This window comes from Coregonus lavaretus (genome assembly GCF_964263955.1).
Source record: "Coregonus lavaretus genome assembly, chromosome: 35".
NCBI classification, from domain to species: Eukaryota; Metazoa; Chordata; class Actinopteri; order Salmoniformes; family Salmonidae; genus Coregonus; species Coregonus lavaretus.
Window position 1 is genome coordinate 8,954,831 of NC_140022.1, and position 27,892 is coordinate 8,982,722.

At 44.7% G+C, this 27,892-nt stretch overlaps 1 protein-coding gene across 1 annotated transcript in view; it reads left to right on the top strand.

Moving 5' to 3' along the window:
• The window catches only part of LOC311109553 (uncharacterized protein), a gene marked incomplete at both ends in the record, with an annotated part of 53,515 nt that overhangs the window by 11,511 nt on the left and 14,112 nt on the right, over positions 1-27,892 (top strand). The window contains 8 exons of the mRNA XM_084152473.1: positions 14,614-14,684; positions 14,812-15,012; positions 20,008-20,095; positions 20,512-20,663; positions 22,036-22,239; positions 22,623-22,701; positions 22,812-22,926; positions 23,160-23,295. Of these exons, the coding sequence (XP_084008599.1) occupies positions 14,614-14,684; positions 14,812-15,012; positions 20,008-20,095; positions 20,512-20,663; positions 22,036-22,239; positions 22,623-22,701; positions 22,812-22,926; positions 23,160-23,295 (1,046 nt within the window). The remainder of the gene's footprint in view (positions 1-14,613; positions 14,685-14,811; positions 15,013-20,007; positions 20,096-20,511; positions 20,664-22,035; positions 22,240-22,622; positions 22,702-22,811; positions 22,927-23,159; positions 23,296-27,892) is intronic.

Below are 27,892 nucleotides of genomic sequence, written 5' to 3' on the forward strand. Positions count from 1 at the left end.
AGATGACAAGTGCCTGGATTAGGACCTGTGCCGCTTCCTGTGTAAGGCAGGGTCGTACTCTCCAAATGTAGTAGAGCATGAACCTACAGGATCTGGTCACCGCCTTGATGTTAGCGGAGAACGACAGGGTGTTGTCCAGGGTCACGCCAAGGCTTTTTGCACTCTGGGAGGAGGACACAACAGAGTTGTCAACCGTGATGGCGAGATCATGGAACAGGCAGTCCTTCCCCGGGAGGTTCAGCTTGACGTGGTGATCCGTCATCCACACTGATATGTCTGCCAAACATGCAGAGATGCGATTCGCAACCTGGTTTTCAGAAGGGGGAAAGGAGAAGATTAGTTTTGTTTCGTCTGCGTAGCAATGATAGGAGAGGCCATGTGAGGATATGACAGAGCCAAGTGACTTGGTGTATAGCGAGAATAGAAGGGGGCCTAGAACTGAGCCCTGGGGGACACCAGTGGTGAGAGCACGTGGTGCGGAGACAGATTCTTGCCACACCACTTGGTAGGAGCGACCTGTCAGGTAGGACGCAATCCAAGAGTGAGCCGCGCCGGAGATGCCCAACTCGGAGAGGGTGGAGAGGAGGATCTGATGGTTCACAGTATCAAAGGCAGCAGACAGGTCTAGAAGGACAAGAGCAGAGGAAAGAGAGTTAGCTTTGGCAGTGCGGAGAGCCTCCGTGACACAGAGAAGAGCAGTCTCAGTTGAATGACCAGTCTTGAAACCTGACTGGTTTGGATCAAGAAGGTCATTCTGAGAGAGATAGCAAGAGAGTTGGCTAAAGACGGCACGCTCAAGAGTTTTGGAGAGAAAAGAAAGAAGGGAGACTAGTCTGTAGTTGTTGACATCGGAGGGATCGAGTGTAGGCCTTTGAGAAGGGGTGCAACTCTCGCTCTCTTGAAGACGGAAGGGACATAGCCAGCGGTCAAGGATGAGTTGATGAGCGAGGTGAGGTAAGGGAGAAGGTCTCCGGAAATGGTCTGGAGAAGAGAGGAGGGGATAGGGTCAAGCGGGCAGGTTGTAGGGCGGCCGGCCATCACAAGTCGCAAGATTTCATCTGGAGAGAGAGGGGAGAAAGAAGTCAAAGCATAGGGTAGGGCAGTGTGAGCAGGACCAGCAGTGTCATTTGACTTAACAAACGAGGATCGGATTTCGTCAACCTTCTTTTCAAAATGGATTCAGCAGGGAGGTGAAGGTGGTAAAGAGCTTCCTAGGGTTAGAGGCATATGCTTGGAATTTAGAGTAGTAGAAAGTGGCTTTAGCAGCAGAAACAGAGGAAGAAAATGTAGAGAGGAGGGAGTGAAAAGATGCCAAACCCGCAGGGAGTCTAGTTTTCCTCCATTTCCACTCGGCTGCCCGGAGCCCTGTTCTGTGAGCTCGCAATAAGTCGTCATGCCATGGAGCAGGAGGGGAGGACCGAGCCGGCCGGGAGGATAGGGGACATAGAGAGTCAAAGGATGCAGAAAGGGAGGAGAGGAGGGTTGAGGAGGCAGAATCAGGAGATTGGAGGGAGAAGGATTGAGCAGAGGGAAGAGATGATAGGATGGAGGAGGAGAGAGTAGTGGGAGAGAGAGAGGGAAGGTTGCGACGACGCATTACCATCTGAGTAGGGACAGAGTGAGTAGTGTTGGAGGAGAGCGAGAGAGAAAAGGATACAAAGTAGTGGTCGGAGACATGGAGGGGAGTTGCAGTGAGATTAGTAGAAGAACAGCATCTAGTAAAGATGAGGTCAAGCGTATTGCCTGCCTTGTGAGTAGGGGGGGACGGTGAGAGGGTGAGGTCAAAAGAGGAGAGGAGTGGAAAGAAGGAGGCAGAGAGAAATGCATCAAAGGTTGACGTAGGGAGGTTAAAGTCACCCAGAACTGTGAGGGGTGAGCCATCCTCAGGAAAGGAACTTATCAAGGCGTCAAGCTCATTGATGAACTCTCCAAAGGAACCTGGAGGGCGATAAATGATAAGGATGTTAAGCTTGAATGGGCTAGTGACTGTGACAGCATGAAATTCAAATGAGGAGATAGACAGATGGGTCAGGGGAAAAAGAGAGAATGTCCACTTGGGAGAGATGAGGATTCCTGTGCCACCACCCCGCTGACCAGATGCTCTCGGGGTATGCAAGAACACATGGTCAGACGAGGAGAGAGCAGTAGGAGTAGCAGTGTTTTCAGTGGTAATCCATGTTTCCGTCAGCGCCAAGAAGTCGAGGAACTAGAGGGTAGCATAGGCTGAGATGAACTCTGCCCTATTGGCCGCAGAACGGCAGTTCCAGATGCTGCCGGAGACCTGGAACTCCATGTGGGTCGTGCGCGCAGGAACCACCAGGTTAGAGTGGCAGCAGCCACGCGGTGTGAGGCGTTTGTATAGCCTGTGCGGAGAGGAGAGAACAGGGATAGACAGACGCATAGTTGACAGGCTACAGAAAATGGCTATAATAATGCAAAGGAAATCGGAATGAAATGAACTAAACATCTGGGAAAGCGAGAGAGCGGGGCCTCCTTCACTTACGTTTCACTGAAATATAACTCTCCCAACTTCCACCTCAGAAAGATCCACCTCACTTTTTAAGAGATCTGTGCCTCAAGTGGGGGTTGCCAAGCATTTTTGGGGGCGGGCCCGGCCCCCTATGGCCCGCCCATAGCGACGGGTGTGGTCCTCTTAAGCACATTATTTCAATATTTCCTAGCTCTGAATTGACGCAGGTTACACTTTTGCAAAACTACTCGGTTAAAAATAAGAGCATGAATGACAATAAAGGTATGACTTTAATTATATGCATAATGATGTAGTAAACAACATCGCTCAGCGTGGGAACTTTTGGTGGGGGGGAAGTAGCCTTTATAAGTCTCCATGGTGGGTAAAGACCATCACTTCGTTGTCTTGTTGGGAATAGTAATAATTTGTGACAGTACGCATTGTATTAGTCTAAGAGTTGTTTTTCATTTTATTTCTCACATTAAAAAGACATTTGAGAAGGATTTGAGAAGCGAATTGCTTGCAGTTGTACATATGACGCACAGACACACTAAAGCTGTACAGTGTAGTTAGAAAAGACAGTTTACATTATTTGCAGATGTGTTCCCTTTTATTTACAAATCGAAAAATTTAACATTTGAAATGAATGTGGCAGAACAGTTAAGCCAAGAGTTCCTGTGGGAGTCTTCTCCTTCAGTCTTTTTGCCTCCTATGCCTCGTTTCCCATTAGATGGGATTTTCCCAATGCCAACTTCACCTGAGACAGCCGCTATCCAGTGTCATGTGTTGCTGAATTACAGATCTCGCTATCCCAATGTCGCTGCTGTCCATGGTGCTGAAATATCCAATCTCGGCTATTTGCATACATAGGACCATTCACACTTGACACCACACAAACAAGTTAATGCTTTTTCTCTCACACACTTTTGAACATTGTACAACCTGCAACAAGACACTGAAACAACACTTAATTTCATGTTTGTTTCTTTCTGAATAAAGATGAAATCAATGTGTGGAAGGAGATTGGACAATGTATAGGCATTCCCTATAGCTGTTTTTGACTGGAGCATGATCCGATTGCTTTGTTTGAGCCAGAATGGAAATTTGGTCTGAGAAACGACGCCCATTATAGCATGACTATTTCAGACAGAATTAACTTTATGTTATATGTAAAAATATAAATAAGGCAGTGTTTATATGACCCCCTTTCAAACAGTCACTTATTTATCACTTTCTTGCAGATATACAGTGCATTCAGAAAGTATTCATACCCCTTAACTTATTCCACATGTTGTTTTCTTACAGCCTGAATTCAAAATGGATTCAATTATAATATTTTCTCTCACGCAGCTACACACAATACCCCATAATGACAAAGTGAAAACACGCTTTTGAAATTTCTGCAAATGTATTGGAAATTACATACAGAAATATCTCATTTACATAAGTATTCCCACCCCTGAGTCGATTAAAGCTGTGTCTTTCTGGGTAAATCTCCAAGAGCTTTGCACAACTGGATTGTAAAATATATGCAATATACATTATATAGACAGCCATTTTTTTTTTGCCATAGGTTTTCAAGCCGAATTAAGTCAAAACTGTAACTAAGCCACTCAGAAACATTCAATGTCGTCTTGGTAAGCAACTCCAGTGAATATTTGGCCTTGTGTTTTAGGTTATTGTCCTGCTGAAGAGGGAATTTGTCTCCCAGTGTTTGTTGGAAAGCAGACTGAACCAGGTTTTCCTCTAGGAATCTGCCTGTACTTAGCTCTATGCCGTTTATTTTTATCCTAAAAAAGTATCTAGTCCTTGCCAATGACATGCATACCCATAACATGATGCAGCCACCACCATGCTTGGAAATATGAAGAGTGGTACTCAGTGATGTGTTGTGTTGGATTTGCCCAAAACATTACGCTTTGTATTCAGGGCATGAAGTTCATTTCTTTGCCACATTATTTGCAGTTTTACTTTAGTGCCTGATTGCAAACCCAATGCATGTACAGGTTTCCTTCTTTTACATTTACATTTTAGTCATTTAGCAGACGCTCTTATCCAGAGCGACTTACAGTTAGTGAGTGCATACTCTGTCAATTAGGTTAGTATTGTGGAGTAACTACAATGTTGATGATTCATCCTCAGTTTTCTTCTATCAAAGCATTAAACTTTCTAACTGTTTTAAAGTCACCATTGGCCTCATGGTGAAATCCCTGAGTGTTTTCCTTCCTCTCTGGCAGCTGAGTTAGGATGGACACCTGTATTTATGTGGTGACTGGGTGTATTGATACACCATCCAAAGCGTAATTAATACCTTCACCATGCTCAAAGGAATATTCCATGTCTGCTTTTTTTGTACCCATCTACCAAAAGGTGCCCTTTTTTGCGAGGCATTGGAAAACCTCCCTGGTCTTCATGGTTGAATCTATGTTTGAAATTCACTGCTCGACTGAGGGACCTAATAGATAATTGCATGTGTGGGGTACAGAGATTGTGTAGTCGTTCAAAAATCACTATTATTGCACACATAGTGAGTCCATCTAACTGATTACGTGACTTGTTAAGCACATTTTTACTCCTGAACTTATTTAGGCTTGCCATAACAAAGGGTTGAAAACTAATTGATTAGATTACTAGATACTAGACTCTGTCAATATGTTTTTGGAAGTGGCTCTGCATTTCTTGCATACATATCATATTTATTTAAGGATTATGACGACTTTCTAAAAGGACAAAGCTGTTTCTGTGTGCTCCCTTGTCTCCACTGTCACTCACCACATCCCTCGATGCGTGCAAACAGAGCATCTATATTAGGGATGGGCAACTCCAGTCCTCGGGACCTGATTGGTGTTAAACTTTTTCCCCAGCCCCAGCTAACACGTTTGACTCTAATAATCAAGTACTCATGGGTTTCAGTTTAGAATGCAATAAGTTTAATCATCTGTGTTTGCTAGGGATGGGGAAAAAGTGTGACCCCCTCCGACCCCCAAGGACTGGAATTGTCCATCCCTGATCTATATGGTAGGACCAGTACCAGACCTGAATGAATGTGTCTGTTTTGAATATTCACGGAGACAGAATGATGTGGTTGATAGCAGAGACGTCATGCCCAAAGGGGGCACAGGGTCACTTGCCCCCTCAGATTTGTGATGTTTAAATTTGTCTTGTTATATTTTCTCTGTCATACTACTAACCATGAAGTTGGCTTTAGCTAGCCCAGATAGGATCCCAATCTCCCAACCTAATAACTACACTGAACAAAAATATAAACGCATTATGTAAAGTGTTGGTCCCATGTTTCATGAACTGAAATAAAAATCCCAGAAATGTTCCATTCGCACAAAAAGCTTATTTTTCTCAAATTGTGTACACAAATTTGTTTACATCCCTGTAAGCGAGCATTTCTCCTTTGCCAAGATAATCCATCCACCTGACAAATATGGCATATCAAGAAGCTGATTAAACAGCATGATAATTACACAGGTGCACCTTGTGCTGAGGATAATAAACTGCCACTCTAAAATGTGCAGTTTTGTCACACAACACAATGCACAGATGTTTCAAGTTTTGAGGCAGCGTGCAATTGGCTTACGGACTGCAGGAATGTCCACCAGAGCTGTTGCCAGATACGTTTATGTTTATTTCTCAACCATAAGCCAAGGCGGCTTTAGAGAATTTGGCAGTACTTCTAACTGGCCTCACGACTTCAGACCACTTGTAAAGCAGCGTATGGGCGAGCTGTTGGCTGATGTCAACGTTGTGAATGTCCCATGGTGGCAGTGGGGTTATGGTATGGGCAGGCATAAGCTACGGACAATGAATACAATTGCATTTTATCGATGACAATTTGAATGCACAGATATACCGTGGGATAGTGTACGTGCACAAAGTGAGTTTGTAACATGTATATCATTCTTACTTGTTGTTCTTTATATTTACTACCATTGCCTATTGTAAGTTATCTCTCTGTGTTTTACTGTGTTGTGTAATACTCCGCAGGTAGCATTATGCCATTAATACAGCCCTTCCTTTGTTAATAGCGTTGTTGCTCTACTTGTGCTATCAGTTATTGTGCATATTCATTACCCCTGTTATCTGTCCATTACAGGACCACTATCATTCCACTACCTTTCCATGTCCATTTCATCCGTGTGTGTCAATAAAGTATCCTTGAATGTAACTCTGAGGTTGCCTTATTCCCCTCTTACCGGGGGAGGTGAAAGCGCAACCTGGTCTCAGAACATTTCGTATTATTCTGTATGTACAAAGCTGTGATCAAGGCAAAGGGTGGCTACTTTGAAGAATCTCACATCTCAAACATATTTTGATATGTGTAACACGTTTTTGGTTACTACATGATGCCATATGTGTTATTTAATAGTTTTGATGTCTTCACTATTATTCTACAATGTAGAAAATACACAAGACACAGAGGAGGAGAAACTATCCAACACCCTGGGAGAGAGAACGAGTGACCTCAGTCGAACTCACAGCCAGAAAGATGGGTTAGATACAGGAGAGGAGGAGGTTACCCCGGATGCCATCACCCCTGCTCCTGTGAGCAAGGAATGAGAGGGGAAGCCTTCTAATCAGGCCAACGGGCAGGCGGAGCGAGAGGTCATAGTGATAGTGATTCACACCCAGAGAGAGACAGACAACCCATACAACCTCTTGGCTGAGATTAACCACACAGAGGTAGAGGCAGAGGGCCTTCAGGGCAAGCCAGTCAGCCTGCCTGCTCTGATCCTCAAGTCAATTGTATTTAAATTCATATTCATTAAAGATTTTTAGTCAAGACTTGAAAAGTGCCATTTATTTAAAATGATAATTATTCAGTGTCTGCAACCCTCAAGAACCAGGGTGAGTCTGGGTCGCCCTTTAACTGGGCAAACACAACTTGCATATCGTCATAGACTAGACCGAAACGTTAATCTTTTAACCTTGCTTAAATAAAACAATGCATTTTTAATAGTGAGCAAGAGTTTTCTATGATGATTAAAGTTTTTTTGTCGCGCCCTCCACTTTTTTGTCAAATAATACATCTAAAAAAAATGTAATAAGTTAATTATTAAAAGCATTACAATTGCGATTGGGATGTTTCCCACTTATTTATACAACCTACTCCACAAAGTTTAGAGAAATGTTCTGAAATTAATTAAGAATTAAACAGAAGAAAATCAGAATTGAAGGCAACTATAATGCAAAGAATTTAATGGTCTATGGTTCAATCCTGTTTCTGGTCTAATGAATAATTAATATTGTTCCTCCTATTCCTTGTGGCAAGCGCAGCAGCACACTGCCCTCCAAAGCCTGCAAAAAAAACGCTGGACTGCCCCTTTCCTCGCCCTGCATGGAACATCCAGGGTCACGTCCTTGGTGACGTGTGGGGTGACGTCCAGGGTGACCACAGCAACATCCTCTGGAAAGGGACAAAAGCAGGACAGAATGTAAATAAATGCAAACCGTAGGTTCTAAACACTGGCCAGTTGAATGGGATCTTTTATTTCAGCTCATGAAACATGGGACCAACACTTGACATGTTATCATGATGAACGGCACCTGTCAGAGTGCTTTCTATAAGTCTTACTCACCTGCTTGGATGTCAGATGGCAGAGTGGCGTAGACGGCCACCATGAGAGGCTTTTCTTCAGGTGTGACGTCCACAACCTCCAAGAGTGAAGAAGCAGGGTATGCATCTGTGTTAGGGGTGAGGTCCACAAGCTCCAGGTGGGAAGAAGCAGGATCTGCCTCTGTGTTTGGGGTGATGTCCACAACCTCTAGGTGGGAAGAAGCCGGGTCTGCATCTGTGTTAGGGGTGATGTCCACAAGCTCCAGGTGGGAGGAAGCCGGGTCTGCCTCTGTGTTAGTGATGATGTCCACAACCTCCAGGTGGGAAGAAGCTGGGTCTGCCTCTGTGTTAGGGTTGATGTCCACAACCTTCTGGTGGGAAGAAGCCGGGTCTGCCTCTTTGTTAGGGGTGATGTTCACAACCTCCAGGTGGGAAGAAGCCAGGTGTGCCTCTTTGTTAGAATTGATGTCCGCAATCTCTAGGTGGGAAGAAGCCGGGTCTGCCTCTGTGTTTGGGGTGATGTCCACAACCTCTAGGTGGGAAGAAGCCGGGTCTGCATCTGTGTTAGGGGTGATGTCCACAAGCTCCAGGTGGGAGGAAGCCGGGTCTGCCTCTGTGTTAGTGATGATGTCCACAACCTCCAGGTGGGAAGAAGCTGGCTCTGCCTCTGTGTTAGGGTTGATGTCCACAACCTTCTGGTGGGAAGAAGCCGGGTCTGCCTCTTTGTTAGGGGTGATGTTCACAACCTCCAGGTGGGAAGAAGCCAGGTGTGCCTCTTTGTTAGAATTGATGTCCGCAATCTCTAGGTGGGAAGAAGCCGGGTCTGCCTCTGTGTTTGGGGTGATGTCCACAAGCTCCAGGTGGGAAGAAGCCGGGTCTGTCTCTGTGTTAGGGGTGGTTTCCACAACCTCCTGATAGGAAGAAGCCGGGTCTAACTCTGTGTTAGGGGTGATGACCACAAACTTCAGGTGGGTAGAAGCCGTCTCAGCCTCTGTGTTAGGGGTGATGTCCACAAGCTCCTTGTGGGAAGAAGCCAGGTGTGCCTCTTTGTTAGGGGTGATGTCCACAACCTCCAGGTGGGAAGAAGCAAGGTGTGCCTCTTTGTTAGGGGTGATGTCCACAACCTCCAGGTGAGAAGAAGCCGGGTCTGCCTCTGTGTTAGGGGTGATGTCCACAACCTCCAGGTGGGAAGATGCTGGGTCTGCCTCTGAGTTATGGGTGATGTCAACAACCATACGGTGGGAAGAAGCAGGGTCTGACTCTATGTTAGGGGTGATGTCCACAAACTTCAGGTGGGTAGAAGCCGTCTCAGCCTCTGTGTTAGGGGTGATGTCAACAACATCTAGGTGGGGAGAAGCTGGGTCAAACTCTGTGTTAGGGGTGAATCCCTCAACCTCCAGGTGGGCAGAAGCCGGGTCTTTCTCTGTGTTAGGGGTGATGTCCACAACCTCCGGGTGGGAAGAAGCCTGGTCTGCATCTGTGTTCACACAGAGAACACTGCCCTAGTTATTTTCTGCATAGCTCCAGATGTGTAGATGAATGGAGCAAGCTGTATGCAGGGCAGTACATGGAACTCACATGTCAGCGCCAGCTGGAGAGGTGGTGTGCATAGAGCGGCGGAGCTTGCAGACAGCCTTGTGCTCCATGTCAATCATTTTTAGGCAGGTGTTTACTTCCCAGGTCTGCCGTAGGAAACAGGAAGTCCCATTAGTGTAATTTCAAAACAGATATATTCTGCTGTACTGACTAGTTGTTGAAAGGCTAGAAAGGAGCTCACTGACTGATAGTCTAAGTCTCTAACTCTCATTCTCTTACCAGCCGTGTGAGTTCGTTCCCCTCCTCCAGGGTTTCCTTCCACACCCTTCAAATAAAACACAAAGCATTTCAACTTTCCTGGCTTCCTATTGATCTGTTGTTTATTTTACCCACACCTCCTGGAGTGCTGCTGGTGACAGAAAATGGCAGTGAAGGTGAGAGCTGACGTGGTACTCACCTCTCCCTAAGGGATTTTTTGCCCTGAGACACCAGCCAGTCGCTCATGTGCTCCATGGTGACATGGGGCGAGACCTGGCCTCGACTCTGGAGCAGCAGATAGTGGACCATGAACTTCTTCTGCAAGATGAGGTAAGGTGTGAGACCGTGCCACTAAAGACCATATAATGTGCTTTCAGAAGGGCCTCATTTCACAACTGCTCATGTCTCACAATTTGCAAGTGATAATAAAAACTCTTATGACCTTCTTCTCTAAATTGTCTTGAAATAACACTCTTGTTTTGGGATTAAATCTATCTCTTTTTTTCTGTGGTTACTTTTTTTGTGGGATGAATCTTACCTGTTTATTGTAATATGCTTCCTCCCAGCAGGCCTGCAGAGTCTGAAAATAAAGGCTGCTTCTACAGAATTCCTTTGAAGATAATTAAAACAATTATGCTTTATTAGGTACATTATGCACAGGCATTTACAGTATGCCAAAAGGAATATCTCCTAAGATTACCTTAGTGGGACCATAAGTGAACTCAGGAATGCTCCCAACCCTATCCATGGTCAGAGGGGGACGAAATGCAGCGCTATAAATATACGGGATGCTCTAGAGATAACAGGAATGACTTAAAGTCGCGAATGATCAATGCCTGTGGAGTCGTCCAATATGCTGCGCTGAGAATTGAGTTGTAGGCGATATTTGGATATGTTTGGCGCAATTTACATGTTTACATTCTATTGCCATGGAGAAATTGAGTTTCTAGAACCTGTTTTCTTCTATGTCTTTATTTCGTGAAATATTAAGATCTTTATTTTGTCATAATGTGTATATGAGCACGTTGGAGCCCGTTCCGATTCAAGACGCGGTTATCCAGGTGCATGTTGCATAGACCTACTAATCCAACCTTGGCTTACAAGTTAAATTAAATTAGTATATATGCCTATACAAATCTATTGACCACATCCATTTAAATCAATGATTGTCAATTGAAAATGTGGTAGTTGTGTTATCATGTTGTGCGTGTCAGGGCTCCTCTTAAGCACGTTATTCCAATATTTCCTAGAATTGACGCAGGTTACACTTTTGCAAAACTACTAGGTTAAAAATAACAGCATGAATGACAATAAAGGTATGACTTGAATTATATGTGTAGTAGTGTGATGTTGTTCCCCTAGATTATGCACCAAATTGCACACAAGGACAGTTCAAGTAGGCCAGGTCAAGAGGGGATGTTAATAAGTTAATAATAATAATAATTCAATGTGGTTTCTTTATTTAATTACAGCTGCATAGCTAATGTTATTTTTTGGTGTACAAACATTTTTATGTATCTATATTGCAAATAGACCTAATTGTAAAAGTTGTGTATATTTTGGTTTGGTCCATCGCAGGTTATCTGTAATTATGTACCCTCTTATTGTTCTCTTTTGCCTGACCTTCAACTAGCAATGTATGTTGTCCTTGGCGCCGTAATTTGTCGATATAAAACTGTGGTAAAGTTACACAAAGTGCTGTTACGCAACTACAGGTTTTGTTACAATGTGGACAATATAAAGATGTATGTTAACAACTTTCACCGAGCTCGCTAATTAGGGTACCTATTGTAACTCGGGAGTATTTGGGTCAGTGTTTGAGTGAGTTTCTATGTGCTCACGCAGGTGCCCGAGAGCTGTGGCTGCACCAAGGGCTAAGCTATTGTGTGTTGTCTCTTCGTGTACAGGTATGTCATTTATTTTGTCAGAATTATGTTGTATATCATTTTACTTGTATTGTATAGTGTGTTGTTAGGCACTGAATGTGTGCATGCAGCACCTGTTCATTTTTGCCTGACCTTCAACTAGCAAGGTGCCCGAGAGCTGTGGCTGCACCAAGAGCTAACATATTGTGTGTTGTCTCTTCGTGTGCAGGTCGAATAAAAATTATCCAACCATCAGAATTCCAGTTGTGGCAGTGTCCTAATTACGTGACCTGCCGACTGGTCAGCTCAAGCCGACCGCCGGAGCTGTGCATGTGGATGAGGTGCACGACCTGCGCATGTGAATTTGTTGATGGCTTACTGTAAGTGAATATATACTGTAAACAGTGAAAGTGAATGTAGAATATTCATTAGATACAGGTATTCGTGCTTATTTGTATGTTTTGGATGAATTTGTTTATTGCATTAATTTTTTTTGGTATTTGAATGCACTAAATTACATTGTATTTTAGTGCTCTGTTGAGCCATGGAAGATTCTCAAATCCATAAGACGTGTTATGCTGTGGATTGTAGTGTGGGTAGAGGGAGGGGTGTCCTTCCATTTACACCAATTGTACAGTCAGCTCCTGGGAGTAGAGCGTTTGCTTGTCCTGAGTTTGCAAGCACTGGGAGGGGTAGGCTGTTTGTTCCACCTGACCAGGGTATCCAACCTCTGTCTTTTGATGTACCATCATCCACAGTACTCGGTGATAATGGGACGCCTCCGAGTCAGCTTAGTGACCTTATTAAGCAGATTGGTTCAGAGATAGGAGAATCTATCAGAGCGAGTTTACTGCAGCCTGGGGTTTCAAGTCTTTCTCCTGCCCGTCCCCCTCACCAACCCCAGCAGTTTCCCCTGCCTGAGCAGTGTGGGTCAACCTTTATTGATGCGTCCAAGCTGAATCTGGTTGTGAAGTCAGATGTTAGTGCTCCACCTCTTTTTAGGGGTGATGGCTCAGATAAGTACTTTGTCCTGGAGTGGGAGGAGTTAATGGAAGTCTACCTAGAGAAGAGGGGTTACACTGGGTCTGGGAATGTTGGGGAGGTGATGTCTAGGCTCATGGGGAGGGCACGGGATGTGACCAAAGTCTGGAAGCGTAACAACCTTGTTGTCACAGATGTTACGGCGGTGTTCAGTGTTTTCAAGCAACACTTTGGGGATACTGTCTGCTCAGGTATGCCATTAGCTGATTTCTATTCAATCAAACCATATGCTAATGAGGGTCCAATAGATTTCTGGATTAGGCTTAACAAAGCTGCAGAGGCAGCCGAACAGTACCTTGTGAGTGAGGGCAGGACCTTACCCAATCAGTGCTCAGAATTGGCAGTCATGTTTGTACGCAACTGTCCTGATAAAGAGTTGGCCCAAGTGTTCAAGAGCAAACCCATTCGTGACTGGACAGCCAGTGAGGTACAGGATCGGTTGGATGAACTGTTAAGGGAACGTAAAGCATGTAGAACACAACTTTCACAGCAGGTTGCTGCTGTTTTTGACTGCCCTCAGGAGGGAGTGGGTCCTGTGAAAAGACCTAATGTGTCATCTTTTTCTCAATGTGGCCGTGAACCAGACCAGGCATCATCTGTATCTGAGTGTGGGACATTAAAGAAAGTTTTGACTTTGTTAGAGAAGGCTCTGGTCAGCAATACTCAGCAATACTCAGTCTGTGAGTGGCACAGTGGTCTAAGGCACTACATCGCAGTGCTAGCTGTGCCACTAGAGATCCTGGTTTGAATCCAGGCTCTGTCGTAGCCGGCCGCGACCGGGAGACCCATGGGGCGGCACACAATTGGACCAGCGTCGCCTAGGGTAGTGGAGGGAATGGCCGGCTCAGTTCGTAGAGCATGGTGTTTGCAACGCCAGGGTTGTGGGTTCGATTCCCACGGGGGGTATGAAAAAAAAAAAAGTAACGTATGCACTAACTGTAAGTCGCTCTGGATAAAAGCGTCTGCTAAATGACTTAAACATGTTAAATGTAGAGGGCCCCGTAAACAGTTCCACAAACGTCAGCATGAGTGCGCTGACTGTGGAAGCACTAATCACTGGACCAAAGCTCACTGTCAGATGCACCAGCTGTGCGTCAAGTGCTTTTCTCCGGGCCACATGAGCTTTGACTGTAGTGAGGCTGGGCAGCGACAGAACCCTGGATGTGGACAGACTGGCAGGTCTCAGGAAAACTAGAAAGCCTCCGTTCTGAGGAGGGCAATGTGGGGCATTCTTATTTTTCCTCCACTGATGATGATATCCAATCTGTTTATTCTTACTTTTGTGAGTCAGTACCCAAGAACAACACAGTCATTTTTCAGAACACAATCAGAAAGACAGTTTGTTTTACACCACTGTGCTAGTACAGGATAAAGTTGAGCTGAAGGGGATGTTAGATAGTGGGTCCATGGCTACTACTCTGCGCGCAGATATTGTACCTCGGTTGAGGGAGGCAGGAGTGGTAGAGGGGAACTTTCTAGCTCCTTCAGACATCATCCTGGTGGGTTGTGGTGGGAACAAACTAGCCCAGTGGGCATGTGTGACTTAAAAATGCAACTTTATGGCTTCTGTTATGTAGTCCCAGTGCTTATTGTTGATGGGCAGGTTGATGAACTCATTGTGGGAACTAATGTGTTGAAGTCTCTGATTAGACAGTGAGTTTCTATGTGCTCACGCAGGTGCCCGAGAGCTGTGGCTGCACCAAGGGCTAAGCTATTGTGTGTTGTCTCTTCGTGTACAGGTATGTCATTTATTTTGTCAGAATTATGTTGTATATCATTTTACTTGTATTGTATAATGTGTTGTTAGGCACTGAATGTGTCCCCTGTCGGTCTGTCCCCCTGTCGGTCTGTCACCTGTTTTTCTGTCTGTGTCCCAGGAGCCAGAGTAAATGCCAAAGACAACAAGTGGCTCACTCCTCTGCACCGGGCCTTGGCTTCCTGCAGTGAGGTACGTGTAGTGATACTGTCAGCCCTCACACACACTCCTGTGCATATGTGTTTGACTGTTAAGTGTGTTGTGATTTTTAAATGCACTTTAAACAAAGTTGAACATGATTTGAACTGTGTTCCTGTAGGAGGCTGTCCAGGTGTTATTGAAACACTCTACTGACGTGAACGCCAGGGACAAGAACTGGCAAACGCCGCTCCACATCGCTGCGGCCAATAAGGCAGTCCGCTGTGCCGAGGCCCTGGTCCCTCTCCTCAGCAACGTGAACGTGTCAGACCGGGCCAGGCGCACGGCGCTGCACCATGCAGCCTTCAGTGGACACCAGGAGGTTAGCAATTAGCATGGACATGATTACACACTGTAGTCTACACTTTATACCTGTCCTATCCCCACGTTGAGCTTACTGTGCATCCGATTACTTACAATGGTTGTATGTAGGGCTGTGACGGTAATTGGATAACCGTGACATTGACGGTTTTGGATGAAGAACACCATGAAAATAAAATTACCGTCAAAACCAAAAAGAAGTATGATTTTCTCTCCATAAAATGTTTTATCACCTTTATTTTAATGTAGATATACTTTATCCATAGCGGGTGTGTTAACTATTGATTATATGGTATTGTTTTGCTGACTTAATTGGAGGAGATATAGACAGTTTAATAGATGGACTATCTTTTGATGCACCGCAATCACCAAATCTGCTCTATGCGCGAATAGGAGAGAATCTTTGAAGGTCAATTCAGGTTAATTGAAGAGGGGGGGTGAGGTGAAAAGTGGGGACCGGGGGTAACTATAGTACCTCTAGATCTATAGCCTGCAGGCTGGGGGTGGGTGGGTAGCCTCTGACCTCTGACCTTCACCTCTGACCTTTTTCATTGTTACAGTAGATCAGAGGAGTGAGGTGAAATAGATGGCTCTCATTGCAAAAAAAAAAACATAACAACCTGTTTGGGCACATTTCAGTTTCACACCTAACGACGATGGAGAACCAGATGACTTGGCCAGCCTGTTTGCAGAATATGCGCAAAACCCATAGGCTACCTACTAAGAATTCCAGCACCACAAACGGGACACCGATAAGTGGCGAGCACTGCCAGACACTGGAACTCGTTATTTAGTCATAGGAATGGTGCCTTTACGAACGGTGGAGAAACCCGCCTTCAAATAAATGCTCTGGAAATTTGACAGACTATACGAGTTACCGGGGAGAAAGTATTTGTCTCAAACAGCGGTCCCTACCTTGTTCAACAAGGTGAAGGGGGAGGTTCAGGCAGAGCTAAAGGACGTAGATTTGTTTATTTTTGCACTGAATATGGACATGTGGTCAAGTGTAAATATGACTCCTTACATGAACCTAACAGTGCACTATCTGACGAAAGACTGGACACTGAAATCCAACTGTTTGGAAACAACCTACATTCCGGAATTCCTTGACTGGGCCCTTGACGAAAATCTAATGTCCTGTATCGCCACAGACAACAGGGCCAACATTGTGGCTGAAGTGAGGCAACTGAACTGGCCTTGGCTAAATTGCTTTGGCCACAATCTCCATCTCGCTGTCACCATCAATGTGAAGCCAGAGCACAGGCCGTGTTCTAGGCCTATGTAGAACTCTGGTGGGCACTTTTTAGCAGAGCTGGCGATTTAAAAGAGGGACCTAGTAAGGCCCAGACCGAGCTGAACCTCCCAATTCACAACCTCATTCTTGTGAGAAATGAAGTTTTAATAACTAAGCTGTAATAACCATTTATAGGCTATTCAATGTTAAAAGAATAAGCTATGCAAAATTATTGTTCATGAATAATTGTAATTCAGATGCCCGAGCAAATAAACAAACAAAATAGGCTAGTTTCCTTGAATCACTTAATGTTGCATTACCATAGGCCCATTGTTTTATTTAGCCAATCATACTCTAATTAAACCACTGATTATAATGAGTTAATAATGAGAATATAGAACATATTCTGGGAATCCTACATGTTACGTGTGTATACTATACCAGAAAGCATGATCATTAGCTTCTTCTGGATTGTTTTAAATCGCGTAACCTGTCGGAAGGCAGCGGGTGCGGCGAATAGGCTTCCAAATAGATGACTGTTGAGTTGTGAATGTCAGTGAAAGAGAGGCTCAACCAGGCATATCGCAATTTTTCAAAATACAATGGAGGGAAAACAGTTTGGAAAGCAATTGGCTTATTGCTTCAAAGAGAAGAAGATGAAAATACTAATGTCTTTTTAATGATCAAAATCCTCAACTTAATTGAGGGAACAGTATTATTGGCATCGGCTATATCCCCGGTGAGTGTGCATATTCACTGTCTTTATCACTGGGTCAGTGCCACTTGAAAGTCGTGTTGAAAAAGATTCTGCTAATCTCTCTAGTCATATAAAGTGTAGTAGAATTGCGTGATTTTAAAATAATAAAAGGCCACATTTTTCCAGTGAAAAGAAACCTACTCCACCACCCGCTGCATTGAACAGCCTGTGATTGAGTTATATTATTAGCCTAAATTATGACTATCCAATTTACTAATCACATTAGGAATAGTCAGCTATTTTACATAAGTTCCGAGCTGGTCATGGGTGCACTTCAGCCACGCTCAAGGTCCTAAACGATATTATAACCGCAATTGATAATAGACAGTACTGTGCAGCCGTCTTCATCGACCTGGCCAAGGCTTTCGACTCTGTCAACCACCGCATTCTTATTGGCAGACTAAATAGCCTTGGTTTCTCAAATGACTGCCTCGCCTGGTTCACCAACTACTTCTCAGATAGAGTTCAGTGTGTCAAATCGGAGGGCCTGTTGTCTGGACCTATGGCAGTCTCTATGGGGGTGCCACAGGGTTCAATTCTTGGGCCGACACTTTTCTCCGTGTATATCAATGATGTCACTCTTGCTGCTGGTGACTCTCAGATCCACCTCTACGCAGACGACACCATTTTGTATACATCTGGCCCTTCATTGGACACTGTGTTAACAAACCTCCAAACGAGCTTCAATGCCATACAACACTCCTTCAGTAGCCTCCAACTGCTCTTAAACACTAGTAAAACTAAATGTATGCTTTTCAATCGAACGCTGCTGGCACCCGCCCACCCGACTAGAATCACCACTCTCGACGGGTCTGACCTAGAGTATGTGGACAACTACAAATACCTAGGTGTCTGGTTAGACTGTAAACTCTCCTTCCAGACTCACATAAAGAATCTCCAATCCAAAGTTAAATCTAGAATCGGCTTCCTATTTCGCAAACAAAGCCTCCTTCACTCATGCTGCCAAACATGCCCTCGTAAAACTGACTATCCTACCGATCCTTGACTTCGGCGATGTCATTTACAAAATAGCCTCCAACACTCTACTCAGCAAACTGGATGTAGTCTATCACAGTGCCATCCGTTTTGTCTCCAAAGCCCCATACACTACCCACCACTGTGACCTGTACGCTCTTGTTGGCTGGTCCTCACTACATGTTCGTCGTCAAACCCACTGGCTCCAGGCCATCTATAAATCACTGCTAGGCAAATCCCCGCCTTATCTTAGCTCATTGGTCACCATAGCAGCACCCACCCGTAGTCTGCGCTCCAGCAGGTATATCTCACTGGTCATTCCCAAAGCCAACACCTCCTTTGGCCGCCATTCCTTCCAGTTCTCTGCTGCCAATGACTGGAACGAATTGCAAAAATCTCTGAAGCTGGAGACTCTTATCTCCCTCAATAACTTTAAGCATCAGTTGTCAGAGCACCTTACCGATCACTGCACCTGTACACAGCCCATCTGAAATTAGCCCACCCAACTACCTCATCCCTATATTGTTATTTATTTTGCTCTTTTGCACCCCGGTATCTCTATTTGCACATAATCTCTTGCACATCTAGCATTCCAGTGTTAATACTATTGTAATTATTTTGCACTATAGCCTATTTATTGCCTTACCTCCATAACTTGCTACATTTGCACACACTGTATATATATTTTCTGTTGTATTTTTGACTTTATGTTTTTTTACCCCAAATGTAACTCTGTGTTGTTTTTATCGCACTGCTTTGCTTTATCTTGGCCAGGTCGCAGTTGTAAATGAGAACTTGTTCTCAACTGGCTTACCTGGTTAAATAAAGGTGAACAATTTTTTTATTTTTTTATAAGTTTGCAAATGTGATGATGCATGGAATGCTTGATATTTTTCATGGAGAAAATTAGCTTCCCCAAACTTGAGAGCAAGACTGGCCTAAACGCGCTAATGTTTTCCTTTGCTAATGTCCGTCCCGCCCCCCTGTCAGCTGTCAGTTTTGTCGATGACCACGTACATAAGACACGCCAATCACCGACACCTGAAGTTCCATGACCATCACAGCCCTAGTTGTATGCTTGAGTTTGTTCAGAGGAGGCTTTGAATAAAATCCGATCTGAGTGTGAAATGCCTTACTGAGGGTAAATGGAAGCTCCTCTTGTGCCCGGCTCAGCCTTATACAGTTTAAGGTACTTTACCGTATCCATTTCAGTAAGGCCAGATTGTCCAAATTCTACCCAAATATTGATGGTACATGTGACAGGTGTAAAAGCTCCTTGGTGGACTTGACCCACATGTTCTGGTCCTGTCCCCGTCTGGCAGATTATTTGTCCACTATTTAAAACCCTTTCTGAAGCATTTGATATAAAGTTGCAGCCTAGTGCAGAAATGGCTATTTTTGGAGTACCAAACAACAATCCTTCTCTGACCAATAGACAGCTAGATGCCATTGCCTTTGCCTCCATGTTAGCCCGCAGAAGGATTTTATTGGATTGGAAATCTATCAATCCTCCCTTAGCCTCTCTTTGGCTCAAAGATCTGAAGCTGTTCCTAAAATGAGAAAAAATGAAGTTACCATTCGAGGGTCAACCAACTCATTTTATTCCTCCTGGGACCCGATGATATCCTATTTTGAACAGCTCCAAACACTTCCTCCAGATTAGTACTCTTGGCCCCACCTTGAGATTACTGCTATATAGGCCTATAAAATCACTTAATCACCTGAAATTGTTAGGCTATTACATTTTTGCTTGAAGTAACGTTGTTGTATACTTTTGTTTTGTTTTCTGACATGTAACTCAATTACTTTCCCTTTCTTTTTAAATGTGTTTGGAGGCATTCTGGGGGGAGGGGGAGGTCAAAGGGGGACTAAAAGGGGAGAAATGTACCATGTCTTTACATGTTATCTTTCATTCATTGTGAATACAAAATATATAATTTTAAAGGGAAGGCTTTGAAGCCAGATTTAGCGGATTTTGCTGTTTAGTTTTCCTCAACCTGTGTTTTGTTTCTCTCTCCTCTCCCTGTTAGATGGTGAGGCTGCTTCTCTCCAGAGGAGCCAACATTAATGCCTTTGACAAGAAGGATCGCCGAGCAATCCACTGGGCTGCTTACATGGGTGATGAGTTTACCACATCATTTACATTCTGACTAATGTCCTTTATACCAATGAATGAATGAATGAATGGACTGTGTGTTAGTCTCACAGCTCAGCTGTATGAGCCACGTCTAGTGTGTTATTATGTCAGAATCATGTACTAAGTCGGTTGATTAGATGTTTTCAGTTGTACTAACATGATGTAGGTGTTGCTTATGGTGCTGTGTACCACTGTAAACTAATCTATCTCTCCCTCTCTCTGCCTATCTCTCTGTGTTTGTATCTCTGTTTCTCTCTTAACCCCCTTACTATCTCCCTCCCCTCTCTCTCTCTCTCTCTCTCTCTCTCTCTCTCTCTCTCTCTCTCTCTCTCTCTCTCTCTCTCTCTCTCTCTCTCTCTCTCTCTCTCTCTCTCTCTCCCTTCTCTCTCTACCATAGGGCACATTGAGGTGGTGAAACTGCTGGCCTCTCATGGATCAGAGGTGTCCTGTAAAAACAAGAAGGCCTACACCCCTCTCCACTCTGCAGCCTCCAGTGGAATGATCAGTGTGGTCAAGTACCTCCTGGACCTTGGTGTGCATGTGAGTCAACACGCATTCAAATGTGTAGGGGGTTTTCATAATAGTAATGAAGAGAGAGAGGTTAGAGCCAGTGATTTGGACCAGGGGGTTTTCATAACCAAGTAATGAAGAGAGAGAGGTTGGACCAGGGGGTTTTCATAACCAAGTAATGAAGAGAGAGAGGTTGGACCAGGGGGTTTTCATAACCAAGTAATGAAGAGAGAGAGGTTGGACCAGGGGGTTTTCAGAACCAAGTAATGAAGAGAGAGAGGTTGGACCAGGGGGTTTTCATAACCAAGTAATGAAGAGAGAGAGGTTGGACCAGGGGGTTTTCAGAACCAAGTAATGAAGAGAGAGAGGTTGGACCAGGGGGTTTTCATAACCAAGTAATGAAGAGAGAGAGGTTGGACCAGGGGGTTTTCATAACCAAGTAATGAAGAGAGAGAGGTTGGACCAGGGGGTTTTCAGAACCAAGTAATGAAGAGAGAGAGTTTGGACCAGGGGGTTTTCATAACCAAGTAATGAAGAGAGAGGTTGGACCAGGGGGTTTTCAGAACCAAGTAATGAAGAGAGAGAGGTTGGACCAGGGGGTTTTCATAACCAAGTAATGAAGAGAGAGAGGTTGGACCAGGGGGTTTTCAGAACCAAGTAATGAAGAGAGAGAGGTTGGACCAGGGGGTTTTCATAACCAAGTAATGAAGAGAGAGAGGTTGGACCAAGGGGTTTTCATAACCAAGTAATGAAGAGAGAGAGGTTGGACCAGGGGGTTTTCAGAACCAAGTAATGAAGAGAGAGAGGTTGGACCAGGGGGTTTTCATAACCAAGTAATGAAGTGAGAGAGGTTGGACCAGGGGGTTTTCAGAACCAAGTAATGAAGAGAGAGAGGTTGGACCAGGGGGTTTTCAGAACCAAGTAATGAAGAGAGAGAGGTTGGACCAGGGGGTTTTCATAACCAAGTAATGAAGAGAGAGAGGTTGGACCAGGGGGTTTTCATAACCAAGTAATGAAGAGAGAGAGGTTGGACCAGGGGGTTTTCATAACCAAGTAATGAAGAGAGAGAGGTTGGACCAGGGGGGTTTCAGAACCAAGTAATGAAGAGAGAGAGGTTGGACCAGGGGGGTTTCAGAACCAAGTAATGAAGAGAGAGAGGTTGGACCAGGGGGTTTTCATAACCAAGTAATGAAGAGAGAGAGGTTGGACCAGGGGGTTTTCATAACCAAGTAATGAAGAGAGAGAGGTTGGACCAGGGGGTTTTCAGAACCAAGTAATGAAGAGAGAGAGGTTGGACCAGGGGGTTTTCAGAACCAAGTGACCTGATCAGGAATGTATTGTTTTGTTCCCCCCCCCCCCCCTCTCTCTCTCTCCACTATTTTCCCTCCCTTGCTCCCTCCAGATAAATTAGCCCAATGGGTACGGTAACACCCCCCTCCACGTGGCATGCTACAACGGGCAGGATGTGGTGGTGAATGAGCTGATCGAGTGTGGCGCCAACGTGAACCAGGTGTACGAGAAGGGTTTCGCCCCACTCCACTTCACGGCCGCCTCGCGCCATGGGGCGCTCTGCCTGGAGCTGCTGGTGGGCAACGGGGCCCTCGTCAACATCAAGGTGAGGAGACCGGATGACCAACACTGTGTCTGAACTAAATAACACCCTATTCCCTATGTAGTGCACTACTTTTGACCAGGGGCCCATAGAGCAAGGAGCCGTGATGACACTGTCTGTGTCCCAAATGGCACCCTGTTCCCTTTATAAGTACACTACTTTGGTTCAAAAAGTAGTGTACTTATAAATAGGGTGCCATTTGGGACGCACACACTGACGCAGCACATGGCTTAGTATTTGGCCCTGGTCTACATTCAAATACCAATGGAATAGGCCTAACAATGCAAACTAAATGCCATCAAGCGCTCCTCCAATACGTGTTTGATTTTGCCTGTGGTCAGCAGCACAGACTGCCGTGTGAACCATCTTTGTCTTTCTATCTGCAGAGTAAAGATGGAAAGACCCCCCTCCACATGACGGCCATCCACGGACGCTTCTCCAGATCTCAAGCCATCATCCAGAATGGTGAGTCGCTGTGAATGCTCTCAACTGAATATATATGAACCAGTAGGCTCTTCAGCATTGTCTTTTGTCTTCAAACCATGATTGTGTGTGTGTGTGTGTGTGTTCTGTAGGTGCTGAGATCGACTGTGAAGAAAAGAATGGAAACACACCTCTGCACATCTCTGCTCGCTACGGCCATGAGTTACTCATCAATACACTCATCACGAACGGAGCTGACACAGCCAAGTGAGAACACACACAGTTTCCAGCAAAAATGCAACATGCATCTGCAATCTCAACACATTGTGGTGTGTGGGGGGTTGATAGACAGGGCATTGCAGCATGCTGATGTGTTGATCTGCTGTGGGGTTTAATGAGGACTGTGATGTGGTGCTGTTTCCAATCTTAGCTGAATCAACTGTAAGTCGCTCTGGATAAGAGTGTCTGCTTAAAGTCTAAAATGTAAAAATGTGTTGCAGGCGAGGCGTCCATGGGATGTTCCGCCTCCACCTGTCTGCTCTCAGTGGGTTCTCTGACTGCTGTCGGAAGCTCCTCTCATCAGGCTTTGATATAGACACCCCTGACGACTTTGGAAGGACCTGTTTACATGCTGCAGCAGCTGTTGGGTGAGTGGACTGGTCCAGGCTTTACACCAAGGAATATTTAGTTCATGAACTGGAAAGCCACCAGAAAGAACAAACACATATTCACACTCTTACATTTCACATTGTTTAGCAGTATAAAAAAATCGTATAGATCATTAGTGCGGTATAATTTCTGTATAATGTGGTTCCATGCCATGGTGGTATTGACTTGCGCTCTGGTCTAAATTGTCTTTATATCTTCTTGAAAGAGAAGAGAAACCTGCAAACTGCTCTTGCTAGTATCACTTTTTATTATTGCTTTTATTAGCATTATAAAAACAGTGATACTAGCAAGAGCAGTGTACGGGTTTCTCTTTTCTTTAAGGTTCTCATTGTTACCATCCACCTGATAGCTCAGATGTACGAGAGCCTTTCTGAACTTGATATCTTGTTACCATCCACCTGATAGCTCAGATGTACGAGAGCCTTTCTGAACTTGATATCTTGTTACCATCCACCTGATAGCTCAGATGTACGAGAGCCTTTCTGAACTTGATATCTTGTTACCATCCACCTGATAGCTCAGATGTACGAGAGCCTTTCTGAACTTGATATCTTGTTACCATTCACCTGATAGCTCAGATGTACGAGGGCCTTTCTGAACTTGATATCTTGTTACCAGGAACCTGGACTGTCTGAATCTGCTGCTCAACACAGGGGCAGACTTCAACAGAAAGGACAGCTTCGGAAGGTCTGTCTGTGGCATCAAATAACTTTCATATGTGATCTTTATGATAATGGGGAATATAGTATAGGGGCATATAGGAATTATTATGGGAAATATTGGGCGGCAGGTAGCCTATCGGTTAAGAGCGTTGGGTCAGTAACCGAAAGGTTGCTGGTTCAAATCCCCTAGGTGAAAAATGTGTCTATGTGCACTGCAGCAAGGCACTTAACCCTAATTGCTCCTGTAAGTCGCACTGGATAAGAGTGTCTGCTAAATGACGTAAATGTAAAATGTAAATGTTTTACAGCTCCAATAAGCTGTTTCTGTTGTTGATGTTGAATGGTTTCTGTGCGTTCTTCTAGGAGTCCTCTGCATTATGCGGCAGCCAATTGTAACTACCAGTGTCTGTTTGCCTTGGTGGGGTCTGGGGCCAGTGTGAACGATCTGGATAAAAGGGGTTGCACCCCGCTCCACTACGCTGCTGCCTCCGACACAGACGGAAAGTACGTCTCACACCTCTCTTACTGTTGTGTGTGTTGTGGTGCCTTTCACATTTCACTGTAGTCTGGAGAGTATGTTGTGGTGCCATGACCTTTCACATTTCACTGTAGTCTGGAGAGTATGTTGTGGTGCCATGACCTTTCACATTTCACTGTAGTCTGGAGAGTATGTTGTGGTGCCATGACCTTTCACATTTCACTGTAGTCTGGAGAGTATGTTGTGGTGCCATGACCTTTCACATTTCACTGTAGTCTGGAGAGTATGTTGTGGTGCCATGACCTTTCACATTTCACTGTAGTCTGGAGAGTATGTTGTGGTGCCATGACCTTTCACATTTCACTGTAGTCTGGAGAGTATGTTGTGGTGCCATGACCTTTCACATTTCACTGTAGTCTGGAGAGTATGTTGTGGTGCCATGACCTTTCACATTTCACTGTAGTCTGGAGAGTATGTTGTGGTGCCATGACCTTTCACATTTCACTGTAGTCTGGAGAGTATGTTGTGGTGCCATGACCTTTCACATTTCACTGTAGTCTAGAGTATGTTGTGGTGCCATGACCTTTCACATTTCACTGTAGTCTAGAGTATGTTGTTGGCCGTGTTTGAATACATACTAGTGTTAAATCTGCAGTGTGAAAGCTTGGCCACGTCTCCTTTGGGAAAGTGTCTCTGCTTGCTTATCTGTCTGTCTTGATGTTGGTATAATGATTAGTGAACTCTTGACCTCTGACCTCTAGGTGTCTGGAATATTTGCTGCGAAACGACGCTAACCCAGGGATCAGGGACAATCAGGGCTACAACGCAGTCCATTACGCGTCTGCGTACGGACACCGCCTCTGTCTGGAGCTGGTGAGTCAGAACCACAGGGGACTAGACGCCCTGCATTCACAGACCATTTAGGGCTCTGGTCAAAAGTAATGCACTATATAGGGAATAGGGTACCATTTGGGACAGACGTTGATATTCAGTAGGTTTTAAGGTGTGGTTGCATGTTTGTCGTGGCCGCATCGTCACTCTTGATGTTCTTTTTCCAGATTGCAAGTGAAACACCTTTAGATACGAATGCACCTTAAAACCTACTGAACACCTTTAGATGTTGGTTACTTTTCCTCACACTAGCTTGTTTAAGATACGAATGCAACACCCCAGTATGTCTGCAGGGGCTGGTCACTGAGATTTACAACATGAAACATGCTACTAGACTAACCTTCAAAGTAAATATGTTACAAGTCTAAACTGGCCCGTCCTTGTCTTTCCCCAGCTAATGGAAACCTCAGGGACAGACATCCTGAACGACTCTGATGTCAGAGCTCCCATCAGCCCCCTAAACTTAGCTGTGAGTAAAGCCTACCTGCTCCTGTAGGGGTCTCGCCACATGACAAATGGCACCCTATTCCCTATTTAGTGCACTACTTTTGACCAGAACCTTATGGGCCCAGATCAAAAGTACTGCACTACATGGGAAATAGGGTGCTATCTGGGATGCAGGCATGGTGTTGTTTTTCCACGAAAAGTTGATTGTCCAGACACTCACACACCATGTTCCTATCTGTTCCTGATTAGTGTAAAATACATGCATATTTTGACACGGTGATGATGAGGATGATTTCCTTATTTTGCCATTTGAGTTAATCAACCTCCAACAGAGGAGTAGTAGTGTGTTTGTTTCTAAATCTCACGCTTGGCAGGGACCTTCGATGTTGATGCTGGGCGGGAGAAAAAATGGGCACCCGATTTGAGAGACACTGGTCTACTTTAGAGGTCTAGGACTGTTTCTGTTCAGGCATACCACTGGTCTACTATAGGACATTGAATATATTAAGAGTGTATATCTGTTCAGGCGCACCACTGGTCTACTATAGGACATTGATTATATTAGGAGTGTATATCTGTTCTGGCATACCACTGGTCTACTATAGGACATTGAATATATTAAGAGTGTATATCTGTTCAGGCGCACCACTGGTCTACTATAGGACATTGATTATATTAGGAGTGTATATCTGTTCTGGCATACCACTGGTCTACTATAGGACATTGATTATATTAGGAGTGTATATCTGTTCTGGCATACCACTGGTCTACTATAGGACATTGATTATATTAGGAGTGTATATCTGTTCAGGCGCACCACTGGTCTACTATAGGACATTGATTATATTAGGAGTGTATATCTGTTCTGGCATACCACTGGTCTACTATAGGACATTGATTATATTAGGAGTGTATATCTGTTCTGGCATACCACTGGTCTACTATAGGACATTGATTATATTAGGAGTGTATATCTGTTCAGGCGCACCACTGGTCTACTATAGGACATTGATTATATTAGGAGTGTATATCTGTTCTGGCATACCACTGGTCTACTATAGGACATTGATTATATTAGGAGTGTATATCTGTTCAGGCGCACCACTGGTCTACTATAGGACATTGATTATATTAGGAGTGTATATCTGTTCTGGCATACCACTGGTCTACTATAGGACATTGATTATATTAGGAGTGTATATCTGTTCAGGCATACCACTGGACTTTGCTTCAGACTGTGTGTTTGTTTCCATTCAGGCGTACCACGGCCACCACCATGCTATGGAGGTCCTGGTTCAGTCTCTGCTGAATCTAGACGTGAGGAACAGCCAGGGGCGCACCCCTCTGGACCTGAATGCCTTTAAAGGCCATGTGGAGTGTGTTCACGTCCTCATCAACCAGGGAGCCTCCATCCTGGTTAAAGACTTCACCCTGAAGAGGACCCCCATCCACGCTGCAGGTACGCATAGGATATCACGTAAGACCTAGAGATTCTGTAATTCAAAAGTTTTCCTTACCAAGATGGACATTTGTTTGGTCATGTTGCTAGGACGCCAATGTCCACTCTAGGGATATTATATAGCATAGTGTGAAAATGCCCACTACACACTGATCTAAGGTCATTTTTTGTCATTATTGCTGAGGATCTGGGGAGGGTAAGCTGATCCTAGATCAGTGCACAGGGGGACTTCTATCCAGAGCCAGGTACACAGCTAGCAGGTGACAGGCTTCGAGGGCCTCAGTCCCAAAATGTTTTATTATCTGCTGTGTTAACATCATGAGGATGTCATCTACCAATACCACTGTTCTAGAAATCTGTCTGTTCATGTGAAGGTAATAGTCGTCCAGCAATCAGCTCATATCCTCTCTGTTTAGCCTCCTCTAGCTACCAACGGTCAATCATCTCACATTCTTATATCCTCTCTGTTTATCCTCCTCTAGCTACCAATGGTCAATCATCTCACATTCTTATATCCTCTCTGTTTATCCTCCTCTAGCTACCAACGGTCATTCGGAGTGTTTGCGTTTTCTGATTGGAAATGCTGACCTCCAGAGTCCAGTGGACGTTCAAGACGGGAATGGACAG